This window comes from Bos indicus x Bos taurus, chromosome 8 (genome assembly GCF_003369695.1).
Source record: "Bos indicus x Bos taurus breed Angus x Brahman F1 hybrid chromosome 8, Bos_hybrid_MaternalHap_v2.0, whole genome shotgun sequence".
NCBI classification, from domain to species: Eukaryota; Metazoa; Chordata; class Mammalia; order Artiodactyla; family Bovidae; genus Bos; species Bos indicus x Bos taurus.
In genome coordinates this window covers 63,503,604-63,517,562 of record NC_040083.1, presented here as the reverse complement: position 1 = coordinate 63,517,562, position 13,959 = coordinate 63,503,604, and the positions used below count along the sequence as shown (strand labels likewise).

At 48.2% G+C, this 13,959-nt stretch overlaps 1 protein-coding gene across 2 annotated transcripts in view; it reads left to right on the top strand.

Annotated features, from left to right (window-relative positions):
* Positions 1-13,245, top strand: part of ANKS6 (ankyrin repeat and sterile alpha motif domain containing 6) — a 54,740-nt gene extending 41,495 nt beyond the window's left edge. For both annotated transcript variants that reach the window (XM_027549744.1, XM_027549743.1), the window contains exons 14-15: positions 911-1,027; positions 8,102-13,245. In XM_027549744.1, coding sequence (XP_027405545.1) covers positions 911-1,027; positions 8,102-8,206 — 222 coding nt within the window. In that variant the 3' untranslated portion in view covers positions 8,207-13,245. The remainder of the gene's footprint in view (positions 1-910; positions 1,028-8,101) is intronic.
* The last annotated feature ends 714 nt before the right edge of the window (positions 13,246-13,959 follow it).

Here is a 13,959-nt window from a genome sequence, read left to right as displayed (position 1 = left end):
GGGTGTGGGGTCTCTGCCTCAGGTCTGGGATGGTGGGGGGAGGGGAGTGGCCAGTAGGATCAGGGGGCAGGTGTTTTCCATCAAAACCATGTCACCTGTTCCTTCAGCCTGTCAGTGTCTTGTGATCTGAAAAGCCCCTGAGAGATGCAGGGAGCTTATCGTTATCACAGGGGCCCTCTCTGCATCTCAGAGAGAGCATGGTGTTGGGTGCGGGAGCAGACCCTTCCCCACTGATGCAAACTTGGTTCAAGATTTTTTTTTTTTAATCCAGGAAAGTAAAATGAAAATTGAAAAAAAGGGATTCTCTTGGAGCTGAGGCCCCGGCAGGGATGCCAGAAATGTTAGAATTTCTCCGGTAAAAACCAGGGATCGAACAGCTTTGAGATGCCCATTTTCTGATCCTTTCTCTGCCTCAGTTCTTCACAGTCTTTCTTGCCTTTATTGCTTCTGCTTGTTTCTTTTCTCACTCTGTCTTTCCACAGCCTGCATCTCTCTTGTCCTTGGGGGGTAAACATGGTAAGTACCGCCATATACTCATATTTTCTGTACAGTATCCTATACTGTTCAAAGTGCAGCAACATTGCAATGAACTTTCTATCAGCAGGACTTGGCTTTCTACCACTCTGGTCACCCAGATTACTGTCTCAGACTTCCCTTACTTATTTTGTTTTCAGAGTCTTTCTAGAATGCACTTCTAAAAATTCCAGGGTGAGAGCTGAGGACAGTTTATTTTTAATGATATTTTCAAATAAACATTCAGCATAAAGCCGGGAATTGAAAAGTAGTAAATCATCATTAATTCACTACTAATAAGCACTAATAGCTCATAATCATGATAGTCCGGTTGTGGTTGGGAAAAAAGAGGTGTGGCACTGAGCAGATGGTGGCAAATCCCCCTCTCTCTCCCCAGGTGGATATGGAAGCATTCCTCACACTCACCGACGGCGACTTGAAGGAGCTGGGTATTAAGACAGATGGATCCAGGCAGCAGATTTTGGCAGCAATTTCTGAACTGAATGCAGGCAAGGTATTGTTCCCAATCTTTTTTTTTTTTCTGTTTCGAACAGCTGACAGCTTCACTAGGATCCTTGGCCCTGGTGTTCCAAGGACCTTCGTGGTCTGATTTGGTCTCCCGCACATGCCTGGTGGAGGCTGGCCCCGCTTACACACTTCTCAAGGCCAGTGGGTCACTACCTTCCAGTATGTCTATTCCTTTTCCAAGGCCTCTCTTCTCATAAGGTGGTTTCTCTTTAGATCCAGCTTAAATATTCCCTCCAATCATCTCAACCCACAGAGCTGGGTTTTGCCCTCTGGAGCCCCCAGGTCAGGCTGACCCAGCTCCTCCACTTGCAGTGACCCTGGGCAAGCCGCACCCCTCTCTGAGCCTAGCTTTCTGGTCTGGAGGGTGGGGGTGATGGGCTGACTGCCAGGACTGAGATGCTCAGCAGAGCACCTGGCACACAGAGATCTGCCAGTCACTGTTGTTATTGTTGGCATCCTGCACTTTTGTCATTAGCTTTAAAGCTAAAGATTAGCAGTGCCCCCACCCACCCACCCAAAGGCACATATGCAGAAAGCAAGCAAAACACAGAGGCGAGGCACCGGTCACTCTGCGGCTGTACAGTTGCTCTTGGGCTGTTCACATTCCTTTGCCTTCTGCCTTTCCTTCTACTGTGGGCTGGATTTTTTTGTCTCTTATTCCATAGCAGCTGACTGAAAAACCTGAACAAAGTTTTTGGCCAAACCAATATTGGCCAAAATATTGCTTGCTTACATGATACTTCTTCACATGTTGCCTTACAGCTCCTCACTCGCTGGGCAATAATGGGATGTTACCATTATAAATAGTATCAGAGTGGACTTGTCTGCCTTTATGCTTTTTCTTCTGTTGTCTTGTTCCTCAGGCTGTGTGCCACAACATGAGGTTATGTCAGAGACTGTGACTGTTGTATGGTTCTGTCTATATGTTGCTGGGTAGGCACAGAAATACTGATCAGACCTGAAGTGACAGTGGCAAGTGAATATCCATGTAGCATTTTGTCGCTCACAGATCACTTCACGTACATTTCCTTAGTTAATTTGGGCGGCCGGTACCCGCCCACTTCCCTTGTTCAGCCCACGAGCAGAGTTGGGGATGGGGAGGGCAGATCTGTATGGAGGCAGCTTCTCCAGCCAGCCCTGCCACCCTTCCCCAACCTGCCCCTAGCCCACTCAGGTTGGGAGCTGGTTTTATTGCCATTGTTGTCATCGCTGTTTTGCTTGTCTGTAGGCTGTGGGGTGTGTTTCCCTGCTAGCTCAGTGGTAAAGAATCTGCCTGCCAATGCAGGAGATGCAGATTCAATCCTTGGATCAGAAAGATTCCCCTGGAGAAAGAAATGGCAACCCACGCCAGTATTCTTGCCTGGGAAATCCCATGGACAGAGCAGCCTGGCTGGCTACAGTCCATGGGGTCACAAAGAGTCAGACACGGCTTAAGAGACTAGCCAGCAACATCAAGGCTGTGAAGTGAGCCTTCCAAATGTTGTGGTTGGCATTGCTACCCATGCATGTGAGCCTGAGCATTTTTCTGCAGGTCTTTGCTGTGTGTTCTTTCTGCTTTGTAAGGTCCCTTCCTTGATTCTGTTCACCTGTCCCGGACACTCACTGCCTCACTTTACAGAGAGGGAAGCAGAGGCTCCGAGAGGCACTGTGAGTCCTGACTCCCAGACCAGCACCATTTCTGCTCTTCCCTTAGACATGAAGGGCAGGAGGTGGGCAGGTCTTGGCTGCTGGGAAGGGTTCATCCAGGGAACAGAAACCTTAAGGTGGCTTACTGTGGGTGGATCACCCGAAGCCAGCACCAAAGTCTTTGGACCATTGATTTATTCATGAAAAAATTGTCCTTTGACTCTCTGCCATGTCCCAGGTACTGTGTGAGTGCTGAGCACGGAGAATCACTCTGAGCCCAGCACTGCTCTGAGCACATCATTTCTAGTCATTCATGTCACCCTCACGGAAGGCCCCTGAGGTTGGTTCCAGTTTACAAACGTGGGAACTGAGGCACAGAGAGGTCAGAGAACTTGCCCGTAATCACCCAGTCAGTAAGTGGCAGAGCCAGGATTAGAACCCAGTGTGTGTGTCCTGACCCGTGTGCTGTCCTGCCTTGATGTAATCCACCAGCACAGGAGAGGCGAACTGTGCTGGGAGAGCTCCCGGTGAGAGGGTGGGGCCTGGAAGACATCCCCGAGGAAGGGCAGGAGGGCCGCCATCCGAAGGAAGATGAGAACCACCTGGCACAGGGGTAAAAGAAGGGTACCGGCAGAGGGAAGCGCATGTGCACAGGTGCTGCGCTGACGTGTGTGGTGTATTTAAAGAACTAACGGGCCTTCCCTGGTGGTCCCTACGGCTCCAGGCTTTCACTACAGGAGGCACAGGTTCAATCCCTAAGGGAACTAAGATCCCACATGCTCTGCAGTGTGGCCAAAAGTTTATAAAAATTAATTAACGAAAAGAACTGAAGAAGTGGCTGAATCACGGAGAGCAAGGAGCCTGGTGTGAGAGGAGGCCAGAGGGGACAGATTAGGGCTCCCAGCGTGGTCGAGGGTAACCCAGGCAAGTACACAGAGGCTTGTGTGAGAGGACAAGGTGAGTGACGGTGAGGAGGCTCTAGCTCAGGAGTTAGGACCCTTCCTTCTTCAGGCCTGCAAGGGCCAGACATGTGAGCCAAGGAGAGGATGGAGGTGAGGGAAGCCAAGCCTGGACCAGTCGAAAAGGAAGGACAAAAGAGGTTCTAGATGGAGGGGCAGTAAGGACCTTAGAGGGCGTGGAAAGACCGGAGCTGGGTGTCACTGGAGCAGGGTCTGAGTCTTGGTAGATGATAACTGCCAGCATTTCTGAAACCTCCCCTCTGCTGTCTGTGGCATGGCCTCTTTGGTCCAGAATCACAAAAAGAATACACACTGGGTTAGTTTGCAAATCTTAGGCAACTTAATAGTCATCGTCAGAGTGGATGATATGACGTCTTGAGCCCCACTCCAAAGGAGGGTATTTTTCTTAAAGTCTGTACAGACTAGGACATTTTGTATAGTTTTCTCTCAAATCCATTGGCCTCCCCCTTCTCCTTGTTTACTAAACAGGGCCCCATCAAGAGAAGCAGAGTAACAGCTGTTGGTGATTGTCATAGTTCAGGCTGCAAAACAAAGTACCTTAGATGGGGTGGCTTATAAATTGAAGTTTAATTCTCACAGTATGGAGACTGGGGGTCCAAGATCAGGGTACCAGAGTGGTTGAGTTTGGTGAGGCTCCTCTTCCAAGTTGCACGTTGCCACCTTCTCAATTCCTCATGTGGCCCAAAATAGAAGCAAAATCTCTCTTTCTCTCTTCTCGCAAGGACATGGATGGCATCACGGGAGCCCCACCCTTATGACCTCACCTAATCCTAATCATCTTCCAAAGGCCCCACCGCCTAACACCACCATCACTTGAGGGGTTAGGGTTTCAACACAGGACACAAACATTTAACCCATAACAAAGATCTTCCTTGGGGCCCTCAGCTGAACACCTCCCAGCTGAAAGATCCCAGGTGCTTCCAACATGCCAAGACATCCATGTCCTCCCCACAGGCAGCACCCTGCAAAGTCAAGCTATCCCCCATGGAGATCGGTGCAAAGGGAAGGGGCTGATCTGAACCGATTGCTGTATAGTAGCCCTGTTACTGGAGGGTCAGCTGTGCCAGGCAGAATGCTGTGGAAATGAGGACCATGTGCATCAACTGTATCTGAGAGCAAAGATGTGATTGGGAGAAGCTGAATGTCACAAAAGCAAGTGTATCTTCCCTACTCTAGGTCGCCATTGCAAGTCTGTGCTGCTTCTTAGAAAGAGCAAAGTATTTCTCAGACTGAGTGTGGCTTCTAAGAGCTCTTTTGATGCCTGGGGCCGCTTCTCTTCTGGGCTGGACCCGCCTGACCCTGACTCCTGTCTCTTTGATTGCTCCAGGGCATGAGCTTCTCCTAACATTCATCCTTTTACTTCTGAAACCCAACCTTGGCCAAGAGAGTACCCACTGTGGTTCAAATGCTCTATATGTATCTGAGAACTCAGGACATGTGGGAGAGGATAAGCCCAGCTCTCCTTGCCCCCTTGCCCCCATGTCTTTCTAGCTGCAGTCCACAACACACTGGGGGCTTGTGGAATCAATTTTTTAGTAGTTCATGAGCAGCATTTTAACAAGGGAAATAGAATAGAGTAGAAAATATCAACATTCTCTGCAGGTAAGAAGACTAAAGCTTGTTTCAGTTGCATCAATTTACATGGGTTGTGATGTAAAATGTATTTCTTACATAATCAAAAAAGTTTGAATATTTTAGCCAAAAAAAATTGTTTTAATGAATATTCACCCAAAACCTGGCTCAGCCATATGAATATTAGCAAAGCAGTGTGGCCCCTCAGCCTGCAAACCATTTGACTTTCTGATGAACCCACCTCAGCATTCGAGTTATGAATAAGCAGAGTCTGCTTATTAGTGTGTTAGTTTCAAACAGGTTTATATATTGGAGAAGTTTAACCAGAAATGATAGCCTGAGTTTCACCTTTAGTTGGTCCTAAGCCATTGCTTCTTTCCATTCCAATTTTTTTGTGATTATCAAAGCTGTGTATATTCATTGTACTAAATGTATGCAGTACCAGAAAGGGGAAAAAGAACTTACAAAGGAATCACAATCTAGCCACCCAAAGGCCAACGCTGTTGGTATTTGGGAAGATCACTCTGCAGTGTTTTGTGCTGAGTATTTTTCTTTATGTGGCTGAGATAAATTTAAATCTATAATTTTATATTCTACTTACTGCATTTAATGTTAAATATATGCAGTTACCCATGTCATTAAGAACTCTTTTTTAATATAATAAGTTTGTTAGGATGTACTAAAATTATTTTTCTTTAATCCCTACTTGTTGGATACGTAGATATCCAAACTTTTATAAATAGTGCTGCAGCGGGCAACTTCGTGTATGAGCCTTTCTAATTATCTCCTCAGAATAGATATCTAAAAAAAAAAGAAAAACTGAAATTTATGGAGTCAAATAGTCTAAATCGAGGTATATAGTACTTCATCCTGAAATACCTTCCAGAAGGAGCTAGTAAACATCTGCACCAGCTGTGGATATAAGTTCCAGAGGCACCCTTGCCAGCACTGGATGCTATCCATTTGCTTTTTAATTTTTATTAATTTGATAGGCCAAGAAGTATGCCTTGTGTTAATTTGCATTTCTTTAACTACTAGATAGACTGAACATGTTTTTTTTCTACTTTTAATGGCCATTTGCTTTTTTCTTTTGAGAATTATCTGGATGGTCCTTTGAAGCCTGGGGTTTTTAAAGGGCAATTATCATTATCATCTTCAATCAGCTGTGGATGCAGGGAGCGATTATGGTTTTCATCATCTACGGCTCACTCCTGAGGTTAGGAGCGCGCTGGAACCCTGTCTCACCCTGACCTCATTTCTCAAGCAATTAAGGCTGAGGTGGTCTAATAATAACATGGCTGTCATCCCCTCTATTTATTTTTTAGCCCTCTGCAGTCTGCACAGTGTCACCCCCGTTCATTATCTCAGGTTGAGCCACATCACAGCACCAGCATGCAATGCCTTCCCCCTGTTAGAGATGTAGAAACTCAGCAGCATGGGGTCACGCCTGGGACAGAGTGAGTGGTGGAGTAGGGATTCGGGGTCCTCTGACCCTACCTCTGATGTTCTGACCTTTGCCCCATAGCCTTTAGGTGTGTGTTGATGGAATCCTGAAGGCACTTTTCCAGGTGTCTGGGATGGATTGTGTGAAGGGAGACTCTTCTGCCCTTCTGGTGTCCAGGAGCCTCATCAGCAGTAGAGGTCCCTGCTTGGGGATCTGGAAAGGGCAGTCCATGAAATGAAAGAAGAGGAAGGTTAAAGTCTAGTCATGTTTGGTAGAGGTTTTTTTCCCCCCCTACTCTTGGCAGGGAATAGATTTCCAGAGATTATTCACTTTTTATTTGCTTTATTTTTTAAAAAATTTATTGAAGGATACTTGCTTTACAATATTGTGCTGGTTTCTGCCATACATCATCATGAATCAGCCACAGGCACACATATGTCCCCTCCCTCTTGAACCTCCCTCCCATCTCCCATCCCATCCCACCCCTCTAGGTTGTCACGGAACACTGGGTTGAGCTCCCTGTGTCACACAGCAAACTCCCACTGGCTGTCTATTTTATTTTAGAGTTTGACCACATGTATTTGTTGGTTTAAAAAAATTTTTTTTTTAATTTACACTGCTGCCCTCTGAGGTCAGGACATGCCAGCCTCCTGCTACCCACCCACAGCCCAATGTCAGCAGCACCCTTTGAGTTACAATTATCATCTTCATTTTATAGAAAGTAAGTCACAGAGAGATGAAGTACCTAGTTCCAGGTAACCCAGCTTGTAAATGGGGAGAGGTTGGGATTTGAACCCAGGCTGTTTGATTCCAGTCTCTGTTATTAATCTCTGTGTATCACTGCCTCTCAGTTATATATTCAGTAAAGATGTTCTTTGGATTTAAAGAAATGTCCACATCCCCCCTCTTTTCCCATCTTAAAATGTGTGTGTAAAGGGTGGCAACTAGGAGGGGAGTCTGCAAGGATGGGGTGAGAAGTGAATCACTATGGAGACGGACCTGTCATCTTTTGGACAAAGGGGAGTCAAGGCAGTTCAGATCTGAGTCTGTATCAGAAAGTTCGGCTCCTGGAAAATTCCCTGGAAATGTGATGGCTAGAAATATGCACAGAGCAGGGCAGGGTAGGAGATGTCCGTTCTGGGCCAAATGACCCAGGATAAGTCATGCCTGCTGTCTGGGTTCTGCTGCCAATCCTCCTCTGGGAGATTGGACCTCTGCATCTTGGGGGGCTCTCCAGCCCTGGCATGCTGTGTTTGTGGGTGCTGACTCAGAATGTTTTTATTAAACCCAGTGCTCTTTCAATTAGGTAATTTGTTTTCTCCAAGACGCCCATGGGTTTTTCAAGTATGAGTTAAATGTTAACAGCACTATGTCAACTGAATTAATGGTTAAAAGATTTAACAAGACTTTCTCTGTCTGTTTTCAATTTCCCCCACAGGGACGCGAGAGACAGATTTTACAGGAAACCATTCACAATTTCCACTCTTCCTTCGAGAGTAGCGCCAGCAACACCAGGGCCCCTGGAAACAATCCCTGCACGTGACCCTCCTCCTTGTGGTCAGCAGCGTGAGCTTTCTGAATCTCAGTATCCTCTTCACATGGCCGATGCTCCCGCCATCATCAGACCTTCCCCATTGCCTGAAACACACTATGCCTTGGCACACCACTGTGCCTTAGTCCCAAAACACCCATTTCCCCCTCCCTGCTGGAGTAGTTGGTGATGCTTGTTGCTGTAACAAAAGTCCGACACGGTAGAGACTTATTCTCCCATGAAGTCCAATGTGGCTGCTTCTGCTTGGCAGAAGCACATGGTGATTCAGGGACCCTGCTCTTTTCATCTGTGGCTCTGCCATTCCTGGGAGCTTCCGAGTCTTTGTTTCTGGCTGGCAGAGGGGAAAGGGATGGTGAAGAAGGCATATAGCCATTTCTTAGCTGTCTTGCTCTTAACTGCTCACATTCCACTGGTTCCTCCATCTTATGTCCCATCGGCCACTCATAGTCATGTGGCCCCACCTGGATGCAGAGGAGACTGGGAAGTGTAGTCGTTGTTCCAGTAGTGGCCTCATAATACAGAACTCTGTACTTAGATGGGGAAACACATATTTTGGGGCAAGATTAGCCACTCTTCCATATTTCCCTTAGACCTTCTAACATATCCCTAATGGTTCCTAATGTCGCCTATCAAATGAAGCCTTTCTCCGCTCCCTTACACAGAACTCACTCCTCCAGCCACTGGGGCCCCTCACTGTTCTGTGTGATGACTCTGCTTTAGCACGTCTCTGCACCTGCTGTAGGCAACACACAACAGCTGTTCAGGATGTGTATGTTGAATGCATTTTTCTTTCTTGCAGAGGCAGCCTTTTATATAGGAAAAAGGGGGAGGCCCAAGGTGTCACCTTGAGGGATCTCTTTTCCTTCCGGACCTTCAGTCTCCTTGTCTGTGGTCAGGCAATACAACGCTCTGATATTCCATGCTGCTCACCCCGTAACACTGTAGGGCTTTTCCACTTTAAGCGGGAGCAGAAGACTCATATATTCCATTGTAGAGGGACTTAGGTGCTCACACTTTCTAGGCGAATTTGGAATTTTTCCTCAGGTCACATTCCTCAGGAGGGAGTCAGCTCGTGTAGTTTTCTACTGTGTCATATTCTGGGAAAGGGACTTTGACTTTTAGGTCCAACAGGTTTCTGAAATGTTTTCAAGCATGTAATTCATTCAACCAACACTTGCTGCATTTCTGCCATGTGCTGGGGGTGCTGAGATGAGTCAGATCCAGTCCCCACCCTTGAGGACCCTGATGGTAAGAGAAGATGTGAATGGATGGTCCTGTCCTGAGGGGGAGCACGGACAAGTGGAGAGAGCGTGTGCTCTGGACTCAGGCTCAGTGTTCTGGTCCAGCCCGGCGGCTAGCCAGCTGTGTGGCCAGGGTCAGGTAACTTGGCTTCTCTGTTGGTGCTTAGAGCCAGCGTGCGTCAAGTACCTGATCTGTGGGACATGCACAGTGGATGGGAGCCTTTGCAGAGTTGTCACCTTTACTGTGATCTCTGCTTGGCTGCATACTGGTCTCCTTAGGAGGTACAGCTTCTCATCTCCCCCTCTCCTGGCCATGAGCGCCCCTTCCCCCCTCTGCTGGCTGCTAGAGGCAGTCATGACCGTGCTTCCTGGAGTCTCATTGTGTTCTCCCTCGCGTCCGTCGATCCAGCAGGTGCTATTCCTCCTTCATCCTCCCACCTGTAGAAGCCACCTTCCCACATAACTGGAGAAAGAGGTTTTGTTTTAGACATCACTGACAGACGCCTTTATAAATGTTCCTCGCATCCCAACCTTCTCTAAGGAGACACAATCACTGAGCACCTATTTTGTGCGGCTGCTGGACTCCAGTGTCATCTCTCCTCACCACCAGCCTGGGGGCTGGCATGGTTTAACCTCATCCTGCATGCTGGGGACACAGACACAGAGGAGTGGAGCTGCAGGCCAGTTCCCCAGCCGGGAAGGAGCGGAGCTGGCTGAGACCTGGGTCTAGTGGGCTTCTGAGGCCATGCTTTTGCCGATTCTCATAGACTCCTGGGGCTAGAGGCACCAGGGATTCTCGTGGTTTTAACGTATTCATATCTTCAGAGCCTATCAGTATGTGTAGGGTTGTTTGTCCCTAAAATACACATGGACCCCTGAGTTAGGTGCTGTGAGGTTTTGTGTCCGTTCTTTGCTGGTCTCCTGCCCTTTTCGTCACTCCTGTATTTGCACAGCTGTCACTTGGGTAAGTTTGATAGAATCTGTGTGACATGCAGGAGTCGTGCTGGGGGTCAGCTTTCCACAAATGCACACCTCCAAGATCTCATCTAGTGACCCCAGGCAGATAGTCTGCTCATTCTCATTTGGCAGATGGGAAAACAGGCTCACAGCAGCTGCTTCCTTCATCTTTTTCACTGGACTCAGTGGTTCTGAGTCTTTCTCCCAGGAAGTTTGTGGGCTGGTTGGTGAGAGATCCTTGGCACCCTTTCTGGACCATGGTCACCCACTTCCTGGTGGCCCTATGAGGTGATCCATCAGCATTCCTCAAAGTACGTTCCTTGAAACCCTACTTCCATAAAATGTTAACAGGCTTTTTAATAAAAAATAAAGGGAGAGGGAATGTATATGTGCCAGTGGGGGTGAGGCTCTGTGGTTAATAGGTTAGGCAGATACTGGGTCAAAACCCAGTCACATAATTTTTGCTATATACACCTCAGAATCCTTAGAACTCCACACATGGGGGAGTAGCTCAGTCATGTCCAAGTCTTTGCCACCCAGGCTGCAGCACACCAGTCTTCCCTGTCCTTCACCATCTCCTGGAGTTTGCTCAAACTCATGGCCATTGAGTCGATATGACTGGTAGCATTTCCCACATGTTTGATCACAGAATGCTGCTTCACAGCACTCTTATCAGACGGGTTCCCTGAACACTGTCAGGGAAACCCTCCTGTGACTGGGCAGCAGCAGTCATGAGGCCTCACAGCAGCTGGGGGTGGGCCCAGGGGCACTCAAGGCCCTCAGCTGGGTCAGGGTCTTTGGTAAACTGCCTCTTCCCAGCAGCTCTCTGCTTGGCAGTGGGACATCATGGTGAGGGCATCCTCTGATGGAGAGGATCTGAGCAGGATCCTGCTCAGGGGGCTCTGCATCCACGGTGTCTCCTGCAGGGTCAGATCATCATTTCCCAGTGCTGGTACAGTGTGCTATCTGGCAAGTGCTGCGTGTCTGAGCCCTGTCCCCAGTGGCCAGGAGAAGGCTCCCACCTCCTTGCTTCAGCACTAGACCATTACATGGAGGCCGCAAGTTTTGCAAGAAGACATTTACTTTTTCATTCACCGTACATTTACTGAGCATTTACCCTGTGCCATCCTCTCCTTGTGCTTTGGATTCAGAGATGAAAAAAACTCACCTCTGCTCTTAGAATCCACATAGCATAGAAGAGACAAGCACATAAGTGCCTACAAGCAATCATAATAAAGGTGTGTGCTTTATAAAGGTGAGGACATCGTGGGTGACAGCTCAGGTCGGCATGGATGTGCCCTGTTCGAAAGACTGGGTCCAAAAGGGTGAGTCAGCACAGCTGGCAGGTGGGGAAGAGAAAGTGCTCCCCAGTTGGGGGGACAGTGTGTGAAGGCAGGCAGTGTATGACATTTATGGGTTAAACATTGGGGTATATTGCTGCTGCTGCTGCTAAATCACTTCAGTCATGTCCGACTCTGCGACCCCATAGACGGCAGCCCACTAGGCTCCTCCGTCCATGGGATTTTCCAGGCAAGAGTTCTGGAGTGGGGTGCCATTGCCTTCTCCCTGGGGTATGTTAGATATCTGTTATTCCAATTTTTGGTTCTTTTCTTTGAACGCATAGCACCGATATAGCCAGTCCTAGCACTGGGTTCTGGCTCAGCCTCATCTTAATGGGTTCTGTGTTTCTTCCCCTCCTTGAGCCTCGGTTTCCCTTTTGGTTCCCAGGGGGGAGTGTTCTGAGGGTCAGGTGAAGGTGAAGACCCTTTTCATACTATGTGGAGCTCTGCAGATGGGAGAAATCTCCATGATGGTTGCCTATTTGAAATCTTCTATTAATCCCTCTGCCTACTCCTGCTTGCCGTGATGTAGTCGGGCTGGGTGGGTGGGGCCAGAAGCAGCAGCCTCCAGCCAGAGCTAGCCACAGCTTGGGTGGCTCTGCTGGCATTGGAGCCCTGAAGCGGTGAGGGTTGGAGGTGGATCCCCACCCTCCAGCTGTGGCCAACTCTGGTGTTTATGTCACTGGGATTCCCACCAAGGTGGACAGAAAGCAGCAGGAAGGCCTTCCAGCCTGATTGCAGCAGCTGATCCAGGGCAAAAAGGAAGCAGGAAACCCCTCCAGTTTGTTCTTGCCTCAGAGCTGCCTATGGACACTGCCCAGCAGGCCAGACCCGGGTAGACAGTTGTGGACATCTACACTGACCTTCCAAGAAAGCACATCTCGAGGGCTTGGAACCCTTCCTAGGAAGATTCTGCAGCCCAGACTGAAGGTGTTGTAAAGCACCACCTGTACTTTTTTCAGGCAAGGTAATCAGACAACAGATTCTATTCAGCATATAAAGAGACCTGATTCTTTCCCTGTTGAAGTCAGTACCAAATTCGGCAGGACCAGCCAGGGACTGAATCTCCTCCCTAGGGGAGATGGGTGGTAAGTCCCCTTTTCAGCTTCCTTCCTAAGGCAGGGACCACCCAGGGCCCGTCCTCAGGGTCCTTCCTGCCCAGTAGGTTGAGCCAACTGCCTTCCGTGTAAGGTCCCTCCCAGTTCCCGTTGGAACTGCCTCTGTGGGGCTCATGGACACAGGGCATGGCCTTCCTCTTTTGGGAGACCTTGTCCCACTGTCCAGGTGGCAGGGACAGGGTTTGACCTCAGCAGAGCCCCTGGATCCTCTGGTAAGAGACCAAAATGCTGTTTTGTTTCAGCCCTGCTGTGTGTTCCCGTGTTCCTTACCATTAAACACTTCTTTCTGTTATTGTTCTTTCATACAGGGACTTGATTCTTTGAAGTATTTTTTGTTTGCCAAATGTATATTAAATAATGTCTTCTCACTTTGATTTTGCTCATAGAAGGTATAAAATGCTGCTCAGATTTCTTCCAGTGAGAACTTTTACGGAGCAAGTGCCTATGGTGTGCTGGGCACTTCTGTAGCCTCACCTTCATGATAATCTCATGAGTCTGCCTTAAAATCCCTTTTCCACCAATTTGGTGAGCGTGGCACACATATTAACTTCACCAAGGTCGCCCTGTAACGGGGGAAGGTTGATTTGAATGCAGACCTCAGCTCTGAATTCTCCCCATGCTATCTTGCTGACTTTCCACACAGAAATGTTGAACTGGGATAAGCCAAGCCAACCACAAAACAAAACTTTGTTAGTCTTTATAGCTTGTTCACAACTTTTTCTGTGTGTGTAGGAGGAGAGGTGTTTATGAAATACTATAATACTATACATACACACACACACACACACACACACACACCCCCATACAGCTTGGAGATTCTCTTTGTTTCTGCTAAGAATCTTCACAAATTGGGGGACTCCCTTATCTCTACCTCTTCTGCTCTCTGTCTCATGTTGGCTGTGTTCAGCCCTATAGAGCATTTGGGAGACAGAAAGTAGCATAGGTCCCAGTCCCAAAACAAGTGAAAGGAGGCCAATGTCTGTGAGACCCCCAGAGTGGGGAGCAAAGACTGGGGAGACTGGGAGTAGGACCAACTCTCCATGAGGAAGAACATTTCAGGGACCAGGGCTACCTAGAAAGGAGAGCAT